This window comes from Marmota flaviventris, chromosome 2 (genome assembly GCF_047511675.1).
Source record: "Marmota flaviventris isolate mMarFla1 chromosome 2, mMarFla1.hap1, whole genome shotgun sequence".
Lineage (NCBI taxonomy): Eukaryota > Metazoa > Chordata > Mammalia > Rodentia > Sciuridae > Marmota > Marmota flaviventris.
The window spans coordinates 116,895,308-116,922,576 of NC_092499.1; the positions used below are offsets into that span (position 1 = coordinate 116,895,308).

Sequence of the window (27,269 nt, forward strand, 5' to 3'; positions counted from 1 at the left end):
AGTAATAATTGCCACAGGCAAGATCTACAGATAAGTATTAAAATGTTCATAAAATTAGCTAATATTATTGTAATAATATTAACTTCTTGGCTTTTATAAATATGTCATAGTTATTTGAGATGTTAATATTGGAAGAGATTGCTTGAAAATACTGACGCTCTGTGCTATCTTCCCAACTACTCTGTAAATACATAATTATTTCAGAATAAAAAGATATAACAAATTAGAAGAGTTACATGATTGACTCACTTTTGAGAAGAATCTCAATGGTTGTGTTGGGAAAGGAGGCTGGAAAGAGAAAAGACCAGAACAAGGAGGTTGCTGCAGATGAGAGGAGATCTCTTCTTAAGAAGAAATGGTAGAAGACAGGATGGGAGCGAGGGCAGAAGGAATCTGGAGAGACTCTAGAAGGAAGTGTAAAAAGGCCTGGCGATGATTTGGGTGAGGAAGTCAGGAGGTAGAAGGACCAGGATAATAGCCTGGTTTCAGCCTCTGGGAGTCGGGCAATGATGTTATTCATGGAGGTAGAGGGAATGGCAGAAAGAACAGGTTTCAGGGAAAGGCAAGCTCTGATTTAGACCCATTGAATTTGGAGTACATTTGAGAGATCCTCATATCCACTAGGTACCTGGGTCTGTGGGCCTGCATGTCAGAATCATGGGTATATAAAGGGTGGATAAGGACAGTGAAATGATGAGATGGCCCAAGGAAGGTGGACAGAGGAAAAAGAGGGCCTAGCACACAGGCATTTAGGAATTTGGCCAAGGAGGTGACAAGGAGAATGGAGAGAGTCCAGAAAAATGGTGGCATTGCAATGCTGACATGCAGAGATTAACTCTGGGGCAGGCTGCTTGGGGCAGAACATTGACTCTGCCATTTATTACTCATTGTGTGACGTGGGGCAAGTTATTTAGTCCAATAAGGTTGTTATCAGTGTTTTAGGAGACACTATCTGAAAAGTTCTTGTAATAATGCTAGGATTATAGTGCTCTATACTGTCCATGGTCCAGTTGTGCTAGGCCAGTGGGATAGGTTGCTGAGAGACCAAAGGAGACACCAAGAGATGAAATGTGGTACATAAGGTCTATTGAAAAATGCTTATGGGGACAGTCTAGTGGCAACAGGCTGGAGAGGTGCTTTTACAGGAAGACCGGTGGCAATGGCTTGGACAGGTGCACCTCTAGTTTACATGGTGGCTCTGGTGCTTCACCAGAAAATAGTGCCTCCCATCCCTCACCACTCTATCCAGTGGCAACCAGCTGTGTACATCCAGTCAAAGTGTTCTGTTTCATGCCAGTTATCACAGGAAGAGGGATTTTATAAGGTGGGCCACAGAAGCAGTGGAAATACTGGTTTACCTTGCTTTGTCCCCATATGACCAGCATCCCAAGTGCAAAGCTGCATATGAGAAAGCAGCTTCCAACAGATGACACTAACTTGCCCTAATTCCCAGCATACATGATAGAAAGTCAGCATCCTTCTAGAAAACATTTATCTGGATATTATGACCCAGGCTTGATCCCATTGTTCCCTTAACTTGGCTGGGTCCTTGGGATGGAGAGGAGAACTTGAGAGACATAGTATTTTTACTATCTTCCTTTCCTTCCAAGGATAAAACATGATCAAAGAATGTTGGCTAATCAGAGGCAATAGAAAACTAGAGTGATTTCCAGGAAACTATGGGAACACAGTGGTTCAAAAAGGAGAACATATATTTCATACCCACTAAGATGGCTAGTATCAAAACATGGAAAATAATAAGTGTTGACAAGCTTGTAGAGAAATTGAATGTTTGTGTATTGCTGGTAGGACTGTCAAATAGTGCCACTACTGTATGAAACAATTTGGTGGTTCCTCAAAAAGTTAAGCATAGAACTATTAGATGATCCAGCATATATATACAAAAGAACTGAAAGCTTTAACTCAGACAGATACATATACACCCGTGTTCAGAGCAGGATTATTCATGATAGCCAAAAAGGTAGAAACAATACAAGCATCCATCAGCAGATCTGTGGATAAACAAATGTGATGTGTCCATACAATGGAATATCATTTAATCTTAAAAAGGACTGAGGTTTTGATGTACACTCCAGCACAGACCAACCTTGAAAATATTGTACTAAGTGAAATAAGTCAGACCAAAAAAGACAATGAATGTATGATTCCACATATGTGAAATACTGACCAGGCAAACTCAGAGAGAAAGAAAGAAGATTAAAGGTCGGTAGATGCCAAGGACTGTGGGAAGTAGAGAGGTAATGTTTAATAAGTACAAAGTTTCTGCTTGAAATGATGAAAAATTCTGGAAATAAATAGTGATAATGGTTGTACAACATTGTACTTAATGCCACAGATTTGTATGCTTAATAATGTTTAAAATGGTAACTTTTAGGTTGCATATATTTTACCACAATATTTTTTAAAAGGAGAGCATGCTAATGCTGCAGAGAAGTCAAATAACATAAAAGCTGAAAATCTATCCTTTGTATTTTGTGACCAAAGGGGCTATTGATGACACTTTCAGAGTCCTTGTAGTGGAGCAGAGATGTCAAAGGTCAGATTGCAATGGACTAAAGGTGATTGGCAAGTGTCTAGACCAGAGGTTGGTTAACTACAACCAAATCTGGTCTGCTACCTTCTTTATAACTAAAGTTTTATTGGAATGCAACCATATATGGTTGCTTGTGTGCTGTGATGGTGGAGTTGAGTAGTAACCATGGAAACCATATGGTCTGCAAAACTGAAAATCCTTACTGTCCAGCCCTTTATAGAAAGATTCCTAACCATTGGCTAAAAAACACCCTGGTCTTTCAAAAACTTTAATTTTCTTAAATAATTCCTTCATTTCTGGGAAGCTACTGAGTCAACAGCAGTGCCTCTTTGGTTAGGTAGCAGAATGGACCCAATGCTTTATAATAATAATGAATAAGGAGGAAGAAGAGGGGAGGAGGGTACATTTCTTCCTTCCTCCCCCTTCACCATACCTCTGCCTCTCACAGACCTGGAAAAAGGGATTGTGAGTCCCCCTCACCCAGCTGCCTCCCCAGACCCCAGAAAAACTCCTCACCAGTAAATCATCATGTTACTGGTGATAATAAACTCTGAGATGACTGAAAACTGCAGTTAGGTTTAAAGTTTTCTCATTAATTTAGGGAAATGCCCATAACCTGAGGCTTTTCAAGTGTTTGTTAATCTACTTTCTGGGACTGAGTGCCAATACTTACTTCAGATCAAAGAGAAAAGCCCGTGTCTTTAGCACTTACTTTGTGCCGTGAACAATGCCAATTTTGTGCCTAAGTGATCTCTTGGTAAATCATCCTGACCGTTGGAGGGTATTTCCTCACTTCACAGAATGAGTGGCTGGGGTTCACTGGGGTGTCTCAGAGACCAGAGACCCACAGGGAGTTAGGAGAACTGGAGTTTGAAGTGAACCTGTCTGATTCTAGGACCCTTGTTTCCACTGCTCCATGTAGTCACTCTGTCCCCTGCGGACACCAACAACCTCAGAATGGTTCCATATGCCCATTCTAGGCAGAATCCAATACTTGCTTAGTGTTCACTTTGAACACTATCCTTGCTATGGCCTTGAATCAGAGTTGACCCTGAACTATGTCTCAAGTAGACCTGTGTCAGCTTTAGCAAGGCCTGTTCTGCAGCCTGCTCCCCACACTCCTCCTGTCCCCAGCCACCATTTTTATGGTTATTCTGAGCCAACTAAGTGGTAGCTCTTTTATTTCTTTAAAGCCATCTGCATTTCCATGCATTCTGCTAGCCTTACCTCATACCTGGGAGTCACTTGTTCCCACCTTACCACTTATTTTTACATTACAGGCAACAGTAATTAGGCACAGTGGCCCAGGAATGCAGCAAGAGGAAGATATGGTGGATTCCCCAGCTCTGGTCCATTCACATCCATATGATTGGTGCACAAACACACAGCACCCTGGTGACTTCTTTCCCCTTGAAGGCTGCCCTTCATAATGCATAACTAAGACTGCCTAGGTCTCTGTCACCATCAATCCAGAATTAGGGAATTCATCCACCCACCCTTGACTGTATTAGTGAGAATAAGCAACCGTACCCAGAGAGGGATGGCAACTGGCCCAGTACACACAGCTCTTGTCAGCACCAGATCCTGGACTAGGAAGGCCCCAGCCTCCCAGCTCCCAGCCTGGAGCTCATCCTGCTGCAGTTCGCTGCCTCCTGCCTACCTCGATTGATGAGGCAGGGGCTGTCCCCCTGCATGTGAAGTGCTTACCTTGGAGCTCTTTTTATGAATGAGACCAGATGCAGACCTCCACATTGATCATTTCTGTCCCTCCCCTTTCTGCTTTCTGTTAAAGGCAGCCCCCCAGCTCCCAGCTGGCTCCTGTCCCCTCCCCCAGCCGGGAGAAGTTATTACATGAAGAGATCAGCTTACCAGTTTTCTTCAGAGCAGAGGCTGAGCTCGGAGCGCCGGGTAGTACAGTGAGGGAGAGCCGAGGGAACCAGCGCGGTGCCTAGCGGAACTCCAGGGCTGGAATCCCGAGACACAAGTGCATCTGCTAGCTGTTAGCACTTGGCAGACGGAGTTCTCCTCTAGGGTAGCTCTAACTTTGGGTAATAATGTTTGTCAGCTACCTGATATTAACATTGCTCCACGTTCAAACAGCAATGTTAGCAAGACCTGGGGGAGAGGTAAGCCAAATAAAATATCTTGTCAGAAGTTATACTTTTGTCAGCATTAAATTTCATCTTCTATCTACCAACAGGGATCAGGCAATGGGTTTTTATGGTGTGCAGAGAATAATGCTTGCTATTGCTTTTTTAGGCTTCTCTTGCCTTCTCTTATATGAAGACTTCTTTTCTTCTTGAAGAATCCTGTACTTTCTAAAGTTTCATTCTGAGCCTGTCTGTATAGTTGCCACACTGGGGAGCTGGCCTGGGTGACAGATGCTGTTGCAGAACAAAATATGTGGTATGTCAGATTCCAGTAGGGACTGGTACAAAAGCAGGAAAGGAAATTCCCTTTGGGGAAATTTTCTCCAGTGCTGCAGAGAGAATATGCATGCAAGAGGGATTGGTCTTTCTTTCCTGCTTCTACACCACATTTTTTCTCCTATTTTGCTTTGATGTGCTTGGAGGACCTGTGCATAACTTTCTATCGTAGGTTTGAAGAGGGACAGTGATGTCCAGTGGGGCTAGGAGTGTGCTCAGATCTACCATAGAGAGAGGCATGTTTTAAGGCCAAGAAGATGATTTACTCTTATTGGTTTAGCTCATGTGTTTACTGGTTACATTTTTTTTAACATTCCTGAGACCTCTGGGAGCCAGTTTCTGATACAGGCAGAGAACTGGAAGGGTTGATCCTCAGCCCAGAGAGAAAGCACTCAGTGCTTCACCTGCAAATAAGCCTGTGACCAGTTTACCTCCTCCACTCCTGTCACTCCTTGCCTTGATGGAAAAGCTCAGAGACCGATGCCTGAGTATGAAGGGACAGCCTTTCTCCCAAATCTGTCTTCCTCTTTGAAAAGCCAAGTGAAAAGTGTATCTCTTAGAAAAGGCCACGAGGCCACTTCACAGCTTCGCCTTTTGTTAGCCTTGTCAGGGACCAAGCTGGCTCTGAAAGCCTAATGTGATTACTTTCCCTTTTCTGAGAGGTCTGGAAGTGAGAGCAGTCCCCAGCCTGGCTGCAGAGCCAGCTGTGGTTTCGGCAGGCTTGTTGCTCTGTTCAAAATAGACGTGCGGCTCTGAGGCGTGCAGCATCGGGTCATTTGTTGTAGGCTTTTCGCCTGCTAGTTACCCATGTCCTCTGCTCTCCAGATACAGGCTGGGTCTGTGGGGGGATTGAGCTTTTGAATGGGAACTGGAGGAACTGAATGGATTAGTGATGCTGGAAGCTGAAAGCAGACCATTGCCCTCTAGTTGTAGCTGAGGTTCGCAACTTCCCTGTTGATTTTTTACTGTGTAGAGTAAATGACAAATGGGCTGGCCTAACTCAGCCCTGAGCACTTAAGCAGGCGAGGGGAAAGCTCATATGGAAAATATTTCTATCACCGCGGCCTGCACATATGGTCAAGGGAGACCCCCTTACTGAGCAAATCACTGTGTTCCAGCAGCCCCTCAGTGGCGTGCCAATTACTCTTATTAACAGCAAGGCCAAGGGCTGCTTCAGTTACCTGCCCGCAGCTGGTTCCTGGGGAGGGCCACTCTGGAATGTGAGTCCCTGAGCCTTGTGTCACATGCGAGAGGCAGCCGGCTCTGTTTCACCTTACAATCACTAAAGCAGAGGAATAATGAAAGGGGATTACACAGGCTCACCCTGATCTTGATGTTGGTCAGACAGCACTCAACACTCACTCAGGAGAGGATTGCAAAGCTTCTGTCTTTTGAGTTAAAAGTGTGTGTGTTCAACAGTCAGAAAACCCTAGCAGGGGTGGGGAGATGCCTGCCCTTCTGCCCCTTGGTTCTGTGCTAACAGCTCTGTGAAATAAAGATCTTCCAGTACCTTCTCCTCTTTTCTTTCCCCCGTGTGCAAGAGTGTGTGTGTGTGTGTGTGTGTGTGTACGCATATATGACTGTGTGTGTATTTCTGTGCTGTTGGCTCCACAACTCCTGTGTTCCTAGGAAATTGTACTTTTAGGATTCCTTTCTCATTGTTGGAAATGAAATGAGGAGAAGGAACATGAGTATGCATAAGCCCCCCTACCTCCTTAAAAAGAATGTCGTTTATACAGAGCTTTGAAGAATGTGGCATTTATTTATAAGAGCCTCTTTTTTTTATTACCGTGTTACTTACAAAACTTACCCATAAACATGTGGCGTCGTCACCAAGGTTTTCTTTTTCTCTGCCAGCCAGATTTCTTGCAGGTTTTAATTATCTTCCCTCTGGACGTTCCTAAAAACACAGGAGGAGAGGAAGAAAGGGGAAGAAGGTGTCGTCCACCTTGGGCTGCTTGGCTGGCTGTGCTCTCAGACTGGGGCTGGCAGCCAAGCAGCAAATCCTGGGAACAATTCACAGTCCATTTTCTAAGGTGCACCATTCTTCCAGATAAGTGGGGGCCTGCAGGTGCGGGGAGGGGTGCGTGATGCAGGGCAAGCCTTGTTCGACATCCGATGGCTGGCACCATCACAAGGACAGGACAACCTGGTATAGCTTTAGTCCCTGATTTCTTTAAACTAAGAACACTGAGGTCAATATAATGCCTTTGCCCTTGACAAGGTCAGGGTGGCAAATACTTGTACAGTCTGGATGTATCCTTTAAAACTGTGAAGGAATGGTTAGTCAGGCCGGACTTGCAGTGAACTTGTGAGTGGGAGACTTGTCAGGACCCAGTTTCTGTGCAGCATGCCCAAAATAATGGGGGCGAGGGGTGGAAGACTTGCCTTTTCTTTTCTGGACTTTGTCATATAAGACCAGTGAGATATTGTTATATGGAGGGAGAGGGAAAGAGAGGCAAGTGGAAACTTATTCAGATCTATATATTATATAAAATCAATTCCCAGAAGTTAGTCAAAAGGATTTTTAAAAAATTTTTGATGGAGCAATATGGCAAAACCTATCGAAATTAAAAATAAGTATCCTGGCTGCTAATGGATACAGGATTTCTTTTTGTGGTGATAAAAATGTTTTGGAATTAGATAGTAGAGATTCTTGCACAATTTTGTGGCTATACTAAAAATCACAGAAATTGTATCCTGTTTTGTTTTGGTTTGGTTTGGGGTTTTTTAGTATGTTTGTTTGTTTTGTTTTGTTTTGTGATGGGTTTGAACCAGGGCCCTGCTTTCTACCACTGAGCTACACCTCCACTCCAAATTGCATACTTTAAAGAGCGCATATTATAAGATGTGAATTATATCTCCATTTGTAAGATTAAAAGTCAAAAGTAAATATATTTTTAATTCAATATTTGTTGTTAGGTAAGAAAAACAAGTGGTAGAACAACATGTTTAAAATGCAGCCATTACACAAAATGTGTTCACGTGTTTGTCCAGCCTCTGAGAAAGGATATGAAAGACAGAGAGGGCCATTGGGTGGCTGGGGCAGGAGAGCAGGTGTTGGCAACCAAAGAAGCTTCTAAGAGACTCAGGGCCTGGGGTCTTTATTAGGACTGACCACATAGGCACCCTCTGCCTGCTATATGCCAAATTTCCAGACACCCAGAAGGAAAACAGGTGTTCAGCATAAACCATTTGTACAGAGTAGGCACAGAGAGCTGCTCCTAGCAGTTCCAGGAATGGCAGGACCCTCCCCAAATCCATGTTCCCAGATGCCAGCCAAGGGCCAACCTTGGAAGCAGATCTTCTGAAGGGGAACAGTCAGGACAGCTGGGTTAGCTTATTTCTGATGGGTGGGTGCGCATTTTAAGTGTAGCAGGGGGAGGGAGGACATTCCAGGCAGAGGGAAACATCCGTAGAACCCTAGAAATAAGAAAGAACCTGGTGTGTTCTGGAATGAAGGCATAGCTGGGAAGCATACAGTGGGAGGGACCCATTCCATCTGTCCGTCAGCGGGTCTCTTGAGTGGAGGTTCTCTGTGGCTTTGAAAGTTGGAGGCAGTCTAGATCTAGTCTCAAATAATCTGTTTAGGATGTGTCCTTTGGGTCACCACTTTAAGACATTTTCTTGTCACCAATAAGGAATAAGTCAAATTAAATTATGAATGTAGAGTTGCTTCCTAAGCTAGGGATCCCTCTTCGTCCCTGGAGTATTATTTTCAAGTAGAAATGAAGGACCAGCATAATGCCCTTAATGACTAATTCTTGGTGGGCAATTCTCAGTGGCTCCACCTTTCTTTCGCTTTCTGATTTCTAAAATACAAAACCCACTATGTGGAACTAACTTGACAACTCATGGCCTGAGTCTAAGCCTTGAATCTAACTTTTGATGTTTAAATCCTTTTTTTTTTATTTATGAAAGCTGTCATTTTAAAAACAACTACAAACAATAAACTATAAAAGAATAAAAGTTCAAGTTTCCTCTTTACCTTCACTCCTTCTGCTCCTTCTTCCCTCTCCAGATGAAGCCATGGTTCGCAGTTTGGCACCTCCTAGAACCATCCCTACACATTTATAAACACAAGGCCATGGGTTTAATGTGTTGCCTATGAGTTTGTGTGTATGCGTACAACCTTCAAACTGGCAAGCCTTTTTCTTCTTCTCTGATACCTGTGCCTCTTATTTCTTGTCCCTTGTCATATTGCTGGGCTTTCCAAAAGGCGGTGTTGAATCAGAGCAAAGACAGCCAACATTCACAACTCCTTCCAGACTTACATGGGAATGACTCTAAAATTCCATCACTGAGAGTGATGCTGGCCAGATATTTTAGGTAGATGAATTTTATTCCTGATATAAGTTCCTTTCTGAGTTTTGATCAGGAATCTTTGTTGAATTTTATCTGACATTGTTTGCCTCAATCAAAATGTCTACCAGTGTTCTCCTTTAATCTAGTTAATGGTGGTTTTTATATTAGAGATTTCTTCATGTTGGATTGTTTTTGCTGACTTGGACTTAATTATCCTTATCCTGGTGATTTATTCATTAAATTTGCCACTGGATTTGATTTACAAATATTTAATTTTCAGTTTTTTTTTTCTTTGTAAATAGGTATTATTGGTTTGTGGCTCTTTTATTGTACTAGACCAAAGTTTTAATAGTTTTGTAAAATAAACTCAAAAGCCTCATCTCTGAGTACCTTTGTAACCACTTCTCTTGTTTCTAAAAAAGTGTAATATTTAATATATATGAGAATATATTTAGTATATAAGCGAATAATGAAGCAGAATAACCCAACACACATCAGTGAACCCACCTCCCAACTGAAGAAATCAGACATTTCCAGTCCTGTAAGCTGTTCCACACCAAGTGCCCCTTACTACAGTCCCGCAGAGAGAAACATCACCCAGAATTTAATGGTCATTGCTTCCTTGCTTTTAAGAATAATACTAGCACACATGCATGTGTCTCTGAAGAATATATTGTTAGGTTTTGAGTTGTGTAAACCTGATACCTTGAACTCTTTATTCAACCTGAATTGTTATTCACGTGATGATGTACGTACTTGTGCATCTTATATTTTTCTGCAGTGTAATATTCTTCCCTACAGATACGCCACCTTTTTCCCCCTTGGCACATATTTGGATTTTTCTCAGTGGATTTTTTTTCTGTTATAAACAATGCTGCTATGAACATTTGGAATATGCCTCCCCACATGCATGAACAGGATTCCTTGAGGGTATATACATAGGATTCTAATTGCTGGGTCATAGAATACATGTGTGCTCAACCTTGATGAGATAATGTCAAGATGATTTTGTCAGAAGTTCTATCATTTCATTTCTACTAGCAGTGTGTAAAAATTCTCGAGAATTTATCTTCTTTTCGATATTTGGAATATCAGATAGGCTAATTTTTACTCTATCAGGCATAAAATGGTATTGGTTTGTGGTGATTGACTTTCCTGCTCACTAACTCTTGCCATCATGTGATCTGTGTCTGTGTCCACACCATGTTTCCTCTTCGGTGAAATGCCTGTTGATATCTATTTTCTGGTTTTAAATTGGTTCTTTGCTTTTGTGCTACTGACTTAGGAGTTCCTTGTATCTTTTAAATATGAATCATTTCCTTGTATCTTTTAAATATGAATCATTTTAAATATGCATCATTTGTTTATTCCATGTAATATTTTCTTCAGTTTGTGACTTGTATTTAAAATTTTATAGTGTTTTATGCTAAACAGAAGCCTTCAGCTTTAGTGTATTTAAGTTATTAGTTTTCTTTCTGTTAGCACTTTCTATTTCTTGCTTAAGAAATACTTTGTCCCAAGTTTATAGGCATATCCTTCTATTTTGTTTTATAAAATTATTGAAGCTTTTAATTTCAAGTATAAATTTTTAATACACTCGGAATTTATTGATAAAGTTTCCATATGTGTGTGATTTCATTTGTTGTTTTTTGAGTTTGTGGTGCTGGGGATCCAACTCAAGGCCCCGCACATACTAGGCAAGTGCTATCACTGAGCTACGTGCCTGCTCCACCCCCCACCCTTGTATATGTCTGGCCTCTTTTGTTCCCTCCCTTGGTCATTTGTCTGTGTCTGCACAAGTAACACGGTGCCTCAATGACTATAGCTCGACAGTGAGTCTCAATCTATGTAGGGAAAGTCTCTCCACCTTATTCTTTGGAAGGGTCATAAATTTATGAAATTTAAAGTTATAGTCCCAGTTTTCCTTAAAGAATCCTTTAGGAATTTGTGTCAGAATTGTACTGAATCTGTAGGTCAATAGGAGAACACTAACATCCTTCCAACATCAAGCTATTCTATTTATGAGCTTACTATAAGCTTTACATTTACTTAGATCTTTAACATTTTTCAATAATGTTTTGTTTTTCTACGTAAACGTCTTATATATTTTTATTTTAGATATGTTCCTGGCCATCTTGTTGTATTTTTGCAAATGTATCTTTATTTTTTAATCTTTGCACTGGTCTGGACCACCAGTAAAACGTTGAATAGAGACAGTGTTATTTTGCCATTGAAAATAAAGTTTTCTGTAAATTTTTGGTTGTATACTTTGTCAGTTTGATAAACCCTCTTCTATTCCTAATCAGTTATTGATTTGTCAATCATGAATAGATGTTGAATTTTATCTAATACACTTTATGTTTCTTGAGATGATCATTTTGTTTTCTTCCTTTAATCTGTCAGTATGATAAATTACTAAAATAGATTTTATAATATTAAACCACCATTGCATTTCAAATATAAATCTAACTTAATTATGAGATATTTCAACTTTTATTAAATTAGCCTTATAACATCTGACTATTTTAAGACCTTTCTTTTAAAAAAATATCTATTCAAGAGTGGCCTATACATTTTTTCTTTCTTACACTAGCTTTTCTGGATTTGTTTTAAAGTTCTACCAACCTTGCTAGATGTGGAAGCACACTCCTGTAATCACGGCTACTCAGGAGGCTGAGACAGGAGGATCATAGGTTCAATGCCAGCCTCAGCAACTTAATGAGGCCCTTCACAATTGAGTGAGACCCTGTCTCAAAGTATAAAATAAAAAGGGGTGGAGATGTGGCTTAGGGGTTAAGCACCCCTGGGTTCAATCCTTGGTACCAAAAACAAACAAACCAACTAAAGAGTTATACTAGTCTTATAAATTCATTTCAGAAGTATTACCTTATTTTCCAATGTCTGGAAGAATGTACCTAAACTTATTATAATGTATTTCTACAAAGTCACCCCAGAAAATTGGCTAGGGTTTGTGTGTTTGTCTCCACTCTCGGGAAGTTTTAAACAACTTATTCAATTTATTGATGATTGTAAGGAAATTAAGGCTTTCTGTTTCTTTGTGGAAACTATTCAAAAGCTAACTATGTAGGAATTTGTTCATTTCATCTGAATTTTTCAGTTTCTTGACATAAATATGTTCCTCATGTCCTCTGGTTATCTATAGCATCTACTGCAGTGTCCCTTCCCTTCCCTAACACTGTTCACTTTTGCAGAGTCCCTATTTTATTTTATCAATCATTCTTTCCAGAAGCCTGTCGGTTTTATTTGTCTTTATGAAAAATCAAGTTTGGGCTTTGTTGGTCCTCTATATAAAGCTTTGTTTTCTCTTCCATTCAGCTCCATTTTTGGGTTTCCTTTTGGTTTCTTTGGGTTTGTTTTGGTTTTATTTCCTTCTTTAATTTCTGAAATGTATGTGTAGCACTTTAATTTTTGGCCTTTAATCTTTTCTAATGTAAGCATTAAAGATGATAAGTTTTTCTTGTAATACCACCTTTGCTCCTTCCTTTACATTTTGATATATAGTATTTTCATTGTTATTCAGTTTTAAAGTTTTTTTAATGGTCCTTGTGGTATTTTTTCTGACCCATTCATTATTTAATTTTATTTTTGGTGTTTTTTTAATCCCAAGTTAATTTATAACATGGTTATATTGTGGTCAAAAAATATGGTATCTGTTTACTGATGGTTTTAGATTTGTTGGGAATTGCTTTATGGCTCAGCATGTGGACAGTCTTTGTAAATATTCCAAGTGATTCTTCACTTAGATGCATATAATTGGGTACAGGGACTTTTTGAAATATATTTTAGATTTTTAATTGATAACAATTGTACATATTTGTGGGGTATGGTGTGGTATTTCAATACATGTAGATGTATACAATGTGTAATGATCAGATCAGGGTACTTGGTATTGCAGCATCTCAAATATTTATCATTTCTTTGTGCTGGCTGCATTCAAAATCCTCTTTTTGGGGATGACACATTAATTTATAATTAATGGTGTCAGCTGTAGCAATCCTACTGTTATAGAACATTAGAAGTTATTCCTCCTTTCCAGCTACAGCCTTCTATCCGTTACCTGACCTCTGTATCACCTCCCCTACCCTTCCTGGCCTTTGGAAAAACACTACTCTCTGTCTCTGAGATCAACTTTTTTAGTTTCCATGTGTAAGTAAGAACATGGAGTATTTGTCTATCTGTGCTGTTATGATTTACATATGAGATGTCTCCCAAAAGCTCATGTGTGAGACAATGCAAGAAACTTTAGAGGTGAAATGATTGGGTTATGAGAGCCTTAATCTAATCAATGCATTAATCCACTGATAGGAATTAGCTGGGTGGTAACTGTAGGAAGGTAGGGTATGGCTAGAAGATGTGGGTCAATGGGGGTATACCTTTGTGGTTTATATTTTGTCAGTGGTGAGGAAAGCACCTCTCTCCGCCTCTCTCTCTTTCTTCCCACCTCCCTGCCCCCACCTTCCTGGTGTGATGCCTGGTCTCCTTTTCTCCTCCACACCCATCCACCATGATGTTCTGCCTCATCTCAAGCTATAAGGAATGGAATTGGTCATCTATGGATGGAGACCTCTAAAACCCCAAGCTCCAAAATAAACTTTTTCTCCTCTAATTTTTCTTGTCTTATCTTTTGGTCACAGCAGTGAAAAAGCTGACTAAAACATGTACCTAACTTATTTCACTTAACACAATGTCCTTCAGATTCATCCATATTGCTACAAATGACAGATTTGATTTTCATGGCTGAATAATATTCCATTGTGTATATATGCTACATTGTCTTTATCCATTCATTCACTGATGCATACCTAGGTTGGTCCTATATCTTGGCTGTTGTAAATAGTGCTACAATAAACAGAAACTTTTATGAATCTATTAATGGACCTTCTAGACTATGTTGCTCAAGTTTTTGTTACTAAAGTTTGTCTGCTTCATCTATCAGTGTTTAAGGGAGACATGTTGAAATCTCCTACAGCTGCTTTGTTGGTCTGTGGAGCGGATGGGAAGGGATGAAGTCAGTCTTCAGGCAGTCTGTCCTTGATGTTAATGACCACTCTTGCACCACCACTCCTCCTGCTCATTGTACCATTGGTTTCTGAGTTTAGAATTTTTTTTGTTTTTTCAATAGTTTGTTTTGGTGGTTTCTTCTTCTGCGGTTTCTTGCCAACATAAACTTTCTAACATCAAGAAGTTCCTAAGAAATTTTTATCTGCTGATCATATTCTTTCTTGTTTTATAGTTGTTGTTACATGTGTATCTTTTCTGAAAATTGGATGGAGTTTTAGAGAGGAAAGAGAAAAACAAATACCTTTGCCCAGTCTACCATATTGACCCTTTGCAAGACACATTTTTCTTCTTTTTTTCCCTACCTTTAATTTTTCTCCCAACAAAGTTTCTTGAGAAAATTATTTTTCTAGTCCTCTGTTGTCACATCTACAAAATGGGGACAATAATAATGCTTGTCTTAATAATATAAGGAACAATAACAAAATCATGTCAATGAAAGTGCTTTGCAAGCTGTAAAGATTGATACAAACGCAAAGGGTAGCCTTTAACTACTTCCTTTAACTTTGCTTTCCTTTGGGTTAGCTCCATTAAAGTGATTAATTGTGGTTGGCGTATCATGACAGGCTCAAACAAAATTTTATTTGCATTTCTTGAGAAAAAATACTTGCCAAGAAACTATTGGGTGCATTAATAGAAAGTCACATGTTTTGTAAATGGAAATATTATTTAGTCTCAAAACTAGGGCTACAGTGGGTGACTTTTTTTTTTTCTTATTTTCTTATACTGTGCTATTGGAACGCATACTCAATTAGGCATTCCTCCTTTAAAAATAATATTATTTTACTTAAAAAGCCATATTTGCTGGTTCATTATATTATATGAATTTATTTATTTTAGCTTGGAAAGCTAATATGAATTGACAGAAAGAATGCTGAAATTTCAATCCAGGCATATTCATTCAAGGGACAAAATGAGTAAGTGATGTAAAAGATAGAGTGGTTCATATTAGAATGTCCTGAAATCTGCCTATCTATATGTTTTTCATTTTCTTACATTCCACTAAGGCAAAATAAGCAACTCCGAATTGAATTTAAAAGCTAGTATTGAGTACTATCTTGTATGGAAGGTTTTGTGCTAAGTGCTGTGGAATTCATGAGGCAAGACTCCCTCTTTCCTCTAAGGTGGGCACCAATAAATAGGTTAGTGAAGACTAATCTATAATTTATTCTAATAAATATATCACATCCTTTAGTGAGGATCGGAACAGCCTTATGGAGAAAATAGCATTGGAGATGGGACTGGAGAATACTAAGACACTCCCTAGACAGATACTGGAAGAAGGTGTTCTAAGCCTCAGGAAGAACAGGAATAGAGAGTGTTAAGTTGGATAAGGTAAGGGCATATTTAGACAGTGGCAAATTCTTCTTTCTTCTTTCTTCTTCTAAACTCTTGGCTAGAATATTAAGTACTCATAGTGGAAGATAATTCACGTGAGATGGCTCTGCACCAGACATTTTAAAATCAGCTCCTTAATCTTCACTACAACTCTAGGGGGTGACATGAGCCTCCTGTTTTACACATGATAAGAGTGATACTCAGGGAAGGTACTGAGCCTGCCAAAGCAAAATCATGGAGGCTCAAGGATTCAAGCTCAGGCCTGGTGGGTTTCTCCTATTATACGATAAACGCTGGGGACATGTTGTATACAATGTAGCTCCAGCTGTTAAAAAAAAAAAAAAAAAAGGATTGAGGCTTTTTTGTGTCCAAATATACCACTTTTTTGTAAATGTTCCATGGAATTTTATAAGAAATATAATTTACATGTGTATTAAAAATATAGATGTGTATAATATGTGTGCATTCTTCCATGTAATTATATCATATTCCTCTCTTCTGTTTGGATATGTTCTTAAATTTCCTATGTTCTATAAGAACTCACTAAAATGAAATGATAAATATGTTCCAACTTAAAAAGTCTCTGAATCTAGGTTTGATCTCCAAGCTACAAATGCATATCATGAAACCCTGAATAGTATTGGTGTTTTTCATACAGTGGGAGAAACCTACCAGGCCTGAGCTTCAATCCCTGGGCCTCCATGATTTTGCTTAAGCAGGCTCAGTAACTTCCCTGAGCATCACTCTCATCGTGTTTAAAACAGGAGGCTCATGTCAGCTCCTAGAGTTGTAGTAAAGATAAAAGAGATGGCTTCCACTTAAAGTGTTTGGTTCAGAGTTTTTTTCCATGCTCAATGGACAGCAGTGATCACTGATATAATTTTTTTTTTTTTTAACATCTCAAGTCTAATGGAGAAGAATTTTTTAGTTGAGCCAGGGGATTAGTGTAATGCTATGGTGGGGGCAGGAGGAATGTGTCAAATTAGAGAAGAATGGAAATGAGAGAACTGAGAGGGAAATCTTATGGAATTGAAGGAGGGGGATGCATCCATGAGAATGGAAATAGACACAAAGGGTGCTGCAGAGCTCCCCTTTACAGTCAGAAACCTAAAATGCAGCTCCAAATTTCTTACCCAAATTTGGTGCAGTCAAAGGCTTGATGGGAGAGATAGAGAAGAAAATATCTAGGATGTTTTAAAATGGGAAGGAAAATGAATGAGAACAGAATTCTTAACACTACGACAAATTGGCCATGCCTTCACAGTTGGTGAAGGACAGGGCTGTGAAGTCTCTGATTTTCTCAGCAAAGGGGTAGAACTGGGATTAGAATGGAAAACATTTTCTCTTTCTGAGAGCTAATAAGCAGTGTTAATTACTGAATTCCAGTATCTTGAATCATTACTGGAGAAGGACTTCTGGAGGTCTTCTAGTCTGACCTAGTTATTTTACATAGGAGGCTCAGGAATCTTTCAGAGGGGTTGTGGCCTGCCCAGGACCACACAGTGGCCCAATTGTGGCATCTGAGACCCTTGGGTAAGTGAAAGTTTGAGGATACTTGAAAGAATGTCTGTAGATTTAAATCATTTATTATTTAAACCTGATACTGTAAAAGTGGTTTTAGTCAGCTTTATCATGACTGTGACCCAAAGAACTAATGAGAACAATTAGAGGAGGAAAAGTTTATTTGGGGGCTCACAGTTTCAGAGGTCTAAATCCATTCCTTGGGGCTCAAGGTGAGGCAGAATATCAGAGGAAAGTGGCTCAGTACATCACACCAGGAAGCAGAAAGAGCTCTGCTCAACAAGAACAAAATATATACCCAAAGGCATGCCCAGTGACCCGCCTCCTCCAGTCCCACCCCATCTGCCTACAGTTACCACTCACTTAATCTCTATCAGGGGATAATTCACTGATTGGGTTAAAGCTCTCATAACCCAGTCATTTAATCTCTGAACTTTCTTGAATTATCTCACACATGAGCTTTTGGGAGACACATATCTAAACCATAACAAATGTGTTCCAGACTATTTGTAAGAGACCACAAGTGTATAGACTTACTTGTTCTCCAAGTATGCTGACCCTATAGTGATGGTTAAATTGAACGTCAACCATCTGTTAGAAGGTGGTAGGGAAGCAGAGGAGAGGGTAGATCCAAGGCTCCACTGTCATTTTTCAACACATTTACAAAAAGCCTACTATGTGCTAGGCCTATTTCAAGTGATTAGCATATATAATTAGTCTAAACAGACAAAGATCCTGACCTCACATTCAGCTTACATTTCCCAGGAGGTATATATAACAGAGAGGTAGGAATTTGAGACTTGCCAGGGTCTGGCTGCCATGCTGCGTCCAGTTCATCATAGCTCCTGCACTCTGCCCACCCCCGTTCCCCCTCTTCCAGGACACTGGAGCATGCCATCTCTAGTTTCAGAGGGTCCTTTGCTTGGCATATTTTATAAGATCAATCTTCAGATCTAGTTTGACAGTTGCCTTCTTGTTGTTACCCCTGTGAGCACCTGTAAGCACCCAAGGCAAGGGAACCTTCTCCCATATCCCACATCATCATACATAGCATTGCATGTGTCAGGCTTGCATGTAGCACATGTTTAGTGAACTATCGTATCACACTGAGACAGAAAAGCTGTGTCATGACTTATGGGGATACCTGTCAGACAAGGGGCACAGAGGTTTGCTAGGAGATCTATTAGCAAAACCACCATAGGAAACTTCAGTGTGAGCCTCAGGGCATGAAGATCAACTAGTGCTGTGAAGCCAGCTATTTTGGAACCATTTCATATGGATGCTTTGAAAAAACCATTCAAAGGTAATTGAAATCCCAAACACCATTAAAAACATGTAAGAACTATGTGTAAGCATTTTAAGATTTCCAGATGAAGGGCACCCTCTAATTATGAAGCATTTTGATGATTAATAGAATTCTAAGCCAATACTTTTTTAAAAAAATTTTATTGGCGTATTGTAATTATATATAACAGTGGGATTCATTGTTACATATTCATAATACACACAAATAAGCCAATACTTAAAGCCGGATACACATCATGATGATTAAGCCAAATAACACTTAATCATTTTGGCTCTTATTCCTGAGAAAGAAAGCACACTGAAGTAGAAAGATAGTCAAGAAAAACAAACTCCACCAAATTTCTGGACATATGTAACCTACAAAAATTAACAAAAGGATATTCAAAACCTAAATGGATCAATAACAAATGATGCGATTGAAGCAGTAATAAAAATCTACCAACCAAAAAAAAAAAAAAAACAGAGAGAGAGCCCAGGACAACATGGATGTACTGCTGAATTTTACAAGACTATTTTTTTTTCCATGCTAGGGTTCAAACCCAGTGCTTCATGCATACCAGGCTAATGCTTTACCACAAAATCATACTTTTAACCAGACTTTTAATGAAGAACTTACCTCAAGGCTCCTCCAAATATTCCATAAAATAGAAAAGGAAGGGACCCTTCCAAATGCACCCTATAAAGCCGATAGTACCCTGGTTTTAAAACCTGATAAGGGTACAACAACAACAACAAAAGGAAGGAAGGAAACTACAGACCAATATCCCTGGTGAACATAAACACAAAAACTCTCAATAAAATACTTGCAAATCAAATTCAACAACATGCTAACAAGATCATGCAGGGATGGTTCAGAATGTGCAAATTTATAAACATAATGTAGGACATAAGTAGAATTAAGGATAAAAATCACATGATTATCTCAACAGATGCAAAGAAAGCATTTGATAAAATTCAGCATACCTTTACAATACAAGTACTGAATAAATTAGGTATAGAAGAATTCTACTTCAACATGATAAAGGCTACATATAAAACCTATATAAAACCCATAGCCAACAACATACCGAATGGGGAAACTGAAAGCATTCCCTCTAAGATCAGGAACAAGGTGTAGATGTCCACTTCTACCACTTGTATTCAATATAGTACTTGAAATTTTAGCCACAGCAATTAGGCAAGAGAAAGAAATAAAAGTAATACAAATAGGAAAGGAGGGGATCAAATAATCCCTATTTGCTGATGACATGATCCTTAGAAAACATGATACTTAGAAAACCCCAAAGACTTCATCTGAAGACAATTAAAAACTGATAAAAAATTTCAACAAAGTAAAAAGGATTCAAAATCAACATACAAAAATCAGTAGCTTTTCTACATGCCAACAATGAACTCACTGAGAAAGAAACTAGGAAAGCAATACCATTTACAATACTTCAAAAAATAAAAATCTAGGAATAAACTAAATAAAAGAGGTGAAAGACCTCTACAATGAAAATTAAAAAACAGTGAAGCAAGAAACTAGAAGATTTCTTCTAAAGTTCTTGAACTGGAAGAATTAAAATTGTCACACTACCAAAAGTGATCTACAGATTCAATGCAATCCCCATCAAAATATCAAAATAGTACCCTTCACAGAACTTGAAAAAATAATTTGGAAATTCATGTGGAAGCAAGAAAGACCCCAATTAGCCAAAGCAACCCTGAGCAAAAGGAGCAAAGCTAGAGGCATCACAATACCTGATTTAAAGCATGCTACAGAACCATAGTATCAAAAGCAGAATGGTATTAGTATTAAAACAGACCTGAGGGCCAATGGAATGGAATAGAGGATTTAGAAATAAAGCCATGAATCTACAGTCAACAGGTTATTGACAAAGGTGCCAAGAACATACATTGGAGAAAAGACAGACTCTCAACAAATGGTGCTGGGAAAACAGGAATCCACACATAGAACATTGAAACTAGACCCCTATCTCTTACCCTGAATAAAAAAAGCCAACTCAAAATGGATCAAAGAGGGGCTGGGGTTGTGGCTCAGTGGTAGAGCTCTCACCTAGCATGTGTGAGGCACTGGGTTTGATCCTCAGCACCACATAAAAAAAATAAAAAACAAAATAAAGATATTGTATCTATCTACAACTAAAAAAGAAATTCTTAACACAAAATGGATCAAAGACCTTAATGTAAGACCTGAAACTTCGAAACTACTGAATAAAACTTAAGGGAGACACTCCACGATATTGCACAGGCAACGAGTTCCTGAATAGGACTCCAGTAGCTCAGGAGACAAGAATTAACCAACAGGATTACATTGAATTAAAAAGTTCTGCTCAGCAAAGGAAATGATCAATAGTTAAGAAACCACCTATATAATGGGAGAAAATGTCTACCAGCTACTCATCTGACAAAGGATTAATATACAGAATATTTTAAGAACTCAAGAAACAACAAAAGAACAAGTAATCCAATCAAAAAGGGCAAATGACTTGAACAGAACCTTCTCAAAGGAAGTGTGAATAGCCAATAAATACATCAAAAAAATGTTCAGCATCTTTGGCCATCAAGGAAATCAAAACTACATTGAGATTCCATCTCACCACAGTCAAATAACCATTATTAAATAAATAAATAACAAAGGCTGGTGAGGATGCTGAGCAAAAGAGACCCTTATACCATGTTGGTGGGAATGTAAATCAGTGCAGCTACTTTGGAAAATGGAGTTTCTTCAAAAAACCTACAATAGAAATACCATATAATTCAGCTATCCCATGCCTATGTGTTTATCTGATGGAAATGAAGTCAGCATACAAAACAGCTCCCTGCATAACCATGTTTATTGTGGCAGTATTCACAACAGCTGAAGTATGGAAGCAGCCCAGATGCCCATCAACAGATAACTGGATAAAGAAAATAAGGTATATATACACAAGAGAGTATTGTTAAGCCATAAAGAAGAATGAAATCATGTAATTTGTATTGGGCCTAAATAGCCTGATTCTAGTATATAATATCCCCTGTTTTCTATAATTCCTAGTATGTCTGTCGATGCTTTTCATAGATACGGCCTTGTCACCCTCAAAAAAGGTTGCTATCCAGCCGTGCCCCCTTCTTCCCAGTTAGCATTCCCATCTCCCATAAATTAAATAACTGATCAGCAAGCCCTTCTTCCCATGTGGCAAATGTGTTTTGAGGCCACATAATGTGCCAGCTCCCAGAAGTGTCGATTGAGTTATAAATTTGAGGCAGCCCTGGTTTGTGGGTTGTGGGGGATGGGCCCCTCATGAGTTGTGTTAGTCAATGTGTCATCAGGCCACTTCTAGAGTGCGCTGATGCTAGTATATAATTTTATCTTTCTATGTTGATAGAAAATGCAGTTTTTATAGAATCACAGAATAGATTAGAATCAAGGCTTCTGTTTCACAATTTGCAGAACGAGATATGTGTATTTTGATGATTCTATAACATTTCTGCCTACTTCCTTCTCCAAGAAGTAGTAACGGTAAGATGACCTTTTGCCCCATACTTATATTGGATATTATGGCAGAAACTGAAGATTTGAAAATGGGTCCCTGCTCTTCATGAAGAGCTCACCGAAGGAGACAGATTTGAACACAGAGAGCCACAATACAGTGTGAAAACCACTATGGTGCATATGGATTGAGGTCATGAGAACCCAGGTGACTGCATGACTAATTCTACTGAGGAGAGTCAGGGGATGCTTCACAGAGGAGAGGACATTTAGGTTGGGGCGCATAAGAATAATTTGTCAGCTAAAGAAGATTGGTAGGAGTGGGCAGGTGAACTTTCCAGACAGAGGGAATAGTATGTACAAATGCAGAAAATCTATACAGGTTCATGTTTCTTATGCAAAACCCAGATGTGTTTCAAAGTTTAATTTTTTTGGATGTAAGTATGGTAATATGGTACATATATTGTATATTATATAACACACTCAGCAGGTTTTAGTGAAATATATGAATATATCCAGAACAAGCTTTAACAGACATGCTACATGGTATTAATGAAGAGTATTATTAATAATGTCTCATCATTTAACCCATTGTTTGTTACCAAGTAAGTTTGAATACCAAGCCTACCAATAAATAAACAAATAAATAACAAAAATGTCCCATATATAATAAAGATACTTTAAGTTTTTAAGTGGATTCTTTTTTTTGGGAGATTCATTTTTTAAATTTTATTTATTTATTATAATTAGGTATATATGACAGCAGAATGCATTTTGATTCATTGTATACAATTGCAGCACAACTTTTCATTTCTCTGATTGTACACGATGTAGCGATGTAGCGTCACACCATATGTGCAGCCATACATGTACCTAAGGTAATGATGTCCATCTCATTTCACTATCTTTCCTGCCCCCATACCTTCTCCCCATCCCTCCCTCCACTTTGCCCAAAGTTCCTCCATTTTTCCCATGCCCTCCCAACTGTGGATTAGCTTCCACTTATGAACATTTGGCCTTTGGTTTTTTGGGCTTGGCTTACTTCACTTAGCATGATATTCTCCAACTCCATTCATTTACCTGAAAATGCCATAAATTTATATATTGTATTTTATAATTTATCTCTTTTAATGCTGAATAATATTACATTGTGTGTGTGTGTATGTATGTGTGTGTGTGTGTGTGTGTATATATATATATATATATATATATATATATATATATATATATATATATATATATATCACAGTTTCTTTATCCATTCATCTATTGAAAGGCATTTAGGTTGTTCCACAGTTTGGCTATTTTGAATTGAGCTGCTATATACATTGATGTGGCTGCATTATTACAGTATGCTGATTTTAAGTCCTTTGAGTATAGACCAAGGAGTGGGATAGCTGGGTCAGATGGTGGTTTCATTCCAAGGGTTTTCAAAGGAATCTCCATACTACTTTCCAGAGTGGTTGCACCATTTTGGAGTCCCACCAGCATGTACAAGTGTGCCTTTTCGGGACTTGGGATTTTTGACTGAAAGGATGGTGGCTGCATTTCCAGCAGATTCTGAGAGCTCTCTCTCACCAAGCTGTCTTGAGCCATATGAAAATCTCCAAGCATCTGGGGATTAATATATCAATTGGCTAGCCCAAGTCTTGGGCACAGCCCTGGAGCTGGGTGATGGATTCAACCTGCCCAGATCACAAATTAATGTCAGGATGGTATTTACAGAAAAAGGGATACTTAAGTAGGTAAAAATCATAAGTGTCCATTGTATATGAATCACAGATGTATCCACATAATATGACCTGTGCCACAGTCCTAAGAGCAGAACCAGGATTTGGATCCTCATCTATCTGGTTCCAGAGCCCATGTTAAACCAGGCTGCTCACAGATATCAGAGTAACACAGTTTACCCTTATATAACCCACTGCTCAATTATATGATGCAGACAATTAAAATTTAGCAAAATGCATAATAAGATACTAATATGTGGAGTACAGAGAACATTTGTTGAAATGAGTAGGCTGGAGTGTTGAGGGTTGGAGTGGGTGAGCTTGACCTTGAGCCCGGAAAGACATGTTGGACATAATGGTAGAGACCTGTTATCTCTCTGACTTTTGCTGGTGGGACTCTCTTTTAATTGCAAACATCAAGATTGAGGAGGGAATAACAGAAAGATTTTCCTGGACCTTGAGTGAACCTCTGAGACCACAGGACATAAATTATAGGGGAATGCTAACAAGGGGGAAACATTCTCTAATGTATTGACAAGGAAAGAAAAACAAAGACCCCATTAAGGGTAAGACCCCCTAAACTGGCTTCTGAGGTACTCTGAACACAAACATTATGGTGGCAGACAGAAGTAGCTCTTTATGACCACATAAAGGTCTCATTTCTCTGCTTTCCCAGGGGGTTCTAGAATTAAAACAAACCGAAGACCTGAAAGAACACTTCAAGTCCATCTGGCCCAATGCCCTGTGATTTTAGTTTTGGGAAATCCAAGGTCCAAAGAGGGGAACACTTGATATGGTCATAGCTAGTTCTTAAAGTAACGAGTAAACCATTTAATTTGGTTTTATTTTAGATTTTTTTTTTCTGAAATTCAATAGTGAATTCAAGTATCCTTAAGGCATGGTTATTCTATAAAAGTGCATGATTTGGATGTTGTGTGTGTTTTCTCTTTATAGGGATTTAATCAAATAAAAATGCAAACTAGTTTGGAAATAGCTGAGTCAAAATATCTACTTTTTAGAGTGCTGAGAAGTTTGTGGTCAAAGGTGGTGTCAAAGTGTTTCCCGAATTCAGGATTAGACAGCAGATTGCAACACCAGCATTTACTCAACATCTATTTTGTGGTCAGGTGTTAGATATTCTCATTTAATCTCCATCATACCCTCTGTGATCAGGATTATTAATGCATGTTGGGGTTAGAGAAGTAACTTGCTGACTTTAACTTGTTGCAGTTGGGGCTAGAATTCTTTTTTATGCCTTAGACATATGATCCTCCCACCCTGAGTTTCCATAGTACAGACCTGGACTGTTTGCCCCATCATTCCCTGTCCCTCCCTCCGCATACTGCAAGAAGATCATGCTGACCACTGTGCCTCCAAAGGGCCCTGTCATTTCCTCTCTTGGTTCACAAATTACCCCTGGGCCCCTTCTTCCTCCCTCCCCACACCCTTCCCTTCAGTCATCACATTGAGAGATGTCACAGCCACTGCAACATTGGCTTGTCATCCCTTCAGGGGCAACTCCCTGTTTTCCCACCCTGAGGACGTGCACAGAGCAGACTACGATTCTCTGAAAAACACATCAGCAGAGAGCACTGTGATTTTTTTTTTCCTTCCTAAAAACTTATGTGGTATATTTTTGTGAAAGAACTGTAGAATCAGAAGGGACAAATGACCAGTGCTGTCTTGTTAGACATTAAAAAACTGAGGGCCAAATAAAAGTAATTGGCTCAATTGTACATAGCAATGCCGAAGGTCCATCTGTGCTGTGGACCCCTCACTCAGGATACTGCCAGATAGCCTGGCACTGATGTGGGAACTTCCTCAGCTGTGCAAGAGGACTTCAGGAGAGGCCAAGTGTAACAATCATCACTGTGTTCACTAGAGGTGTCATGAGACCACTGTTTACTGGAACCCACACAGTCCCTGCTCGGTTTGGGATTTCCCAGGCACAGACCATAGCCAAAGACCTGAGTGCCCCTAGTTCATTTGGCAAGCAGTCCTACCAGGGGGAATAGTAGGGGAGAGAAATTAGAGAGGGATGACCCCCATCCCTCCTTGAGCATTATCAAGTCATGGCCACTGTGTTCTCCGAGGCTCAATCCTGCTGGGGATTTCTGGGAGTCAGTGTAGCACCCACCTTAGAATTATCCAGCAGAGGAGCAAGGAAGCCAGCATATTTGTCCACCAGCTCCTTTTCCATCATTAATTGAGGGCTGCTTCTGGAGCATTACCTCTCCAAGAACTTCCGGCTTGCTCCCAAGAGGAACAAAGTCCCCAGGCAGAGGGTCACAGGCCTTCCAACAAGCTGCCCTCAGGAGCTGAGTGTGGAAGGCAGGCAGGGACACAAGTGACAGGGGAGCCATTCATAGTGATCCCCAAGAGGAGGCTCTATCATAACCCAAACCAGGGAAGCCCGAACACCTGTGCTGTTGTCATCGTCATTTGTGATTTACTTACAAACCCTAATTTTGATGAGCCATCAAGCTCACATCTTGTTTTTGGCAATTTTGAAGCTCAGAACCACTTTAATGCCCTCCTATAGCTATTGGATCACACCTTAAAGGGATGAAAGCTTTGTACCGACCTTACCCTTTATTTCTCTTATTTGCTTTCCTTCTGCCTCAATTCCTTTGATATTTTTCCTTAGCCTAATTGTTTATGCCTTTGAAAGCTCCCTCGAAGCCTTTCATTGCCATAGATGGGCATGGATAAGCACAAAAGCCAGTTACCCAGTGAAAAACGACCAGCCCGGGACTAGTCACAGACCTGCCACGCAGCTGGCTCCTCTAGTGTTACCCAAAGAAGATTGTTTTAAAAATCAGGATTCCCCAGTCTCCACAATGAAGGTCTCGGCAGCTCTAGAAAACCATAGGATTCTTGCCCAAGCATCAGATGTGCTGTGACTCACCAGAAAATTGCAAAGGAAGTAGAACTCATGTGCTCTTCAAGTGGTCACAGGAGCAGGATATCTATCATTCCCCCACAGCTGTAAAATGAAGGATCCCTGCATTACATGGGCGGTGCCATAAGAGGTCTCCAAAGGCCCAACTGGATCGCATGAGCCAGGATTCAGGACCCTTTTCACAACACAGCAAACAGAAAAATAAATGAAAGCAAGTACTGGCACAAGTAGCTTCCAGAACTTTTCAAAGCTGTATTCAAGATCTATCTCTCTCTCTCTCTCTCCCTCCCTCCCTCCCTCCCTCCCTCCCTCCCTCTCCCTCTCCCTCCCTCCCTCTCCCTCTCCCTCCCTCCCTCCCTCCCCATGTTTAAAATATTTCTTCCTATGCATGCTTTTTTAAATTTTTTGTACCAGGGATTGAACCCAGGGGGTCTTAACCACTAAGCCACATCCCTAGCCCTTTTATTTTATTTAGAGACAAGATCTCAACTGAGTTGCTTAGGGCCTCACTAAGTGGCTGAGGCTGGCTTTGAACTCATGATGCTCCTGCCTCAGCCTCCTGAGCCACTGGGATTACAGGTATACATACACCACCACATCCAGCCTGTGCATGTTTCGTATGGATTAATTTTTAGTG

General features: G+C 39.7%; 1 protein-coding gene across 1 annotated transcript in view; it reads left to right on the top strand.

The window, feature by feature from the left end:
- Positions 1-4,608: 4,608 nt before the first annotated feature.
- The window catches only part of Thsd4 (thrombospondin type 1 domain containing 4), a 223,060-nt gene continuing 200,399 nt past the window's right edge, over positions 4,609-27,269 (top strand). The window contains exon 1 of the mRNA XM_027926033.2: positions 4,609-4,680. Within this exon, the coding sequence (XP_027781834.2) occupies positions 4,609-4,680 (72 nt within the window). The remainder of the gene's footprint in view (positions 4,681-27,269) is intronic.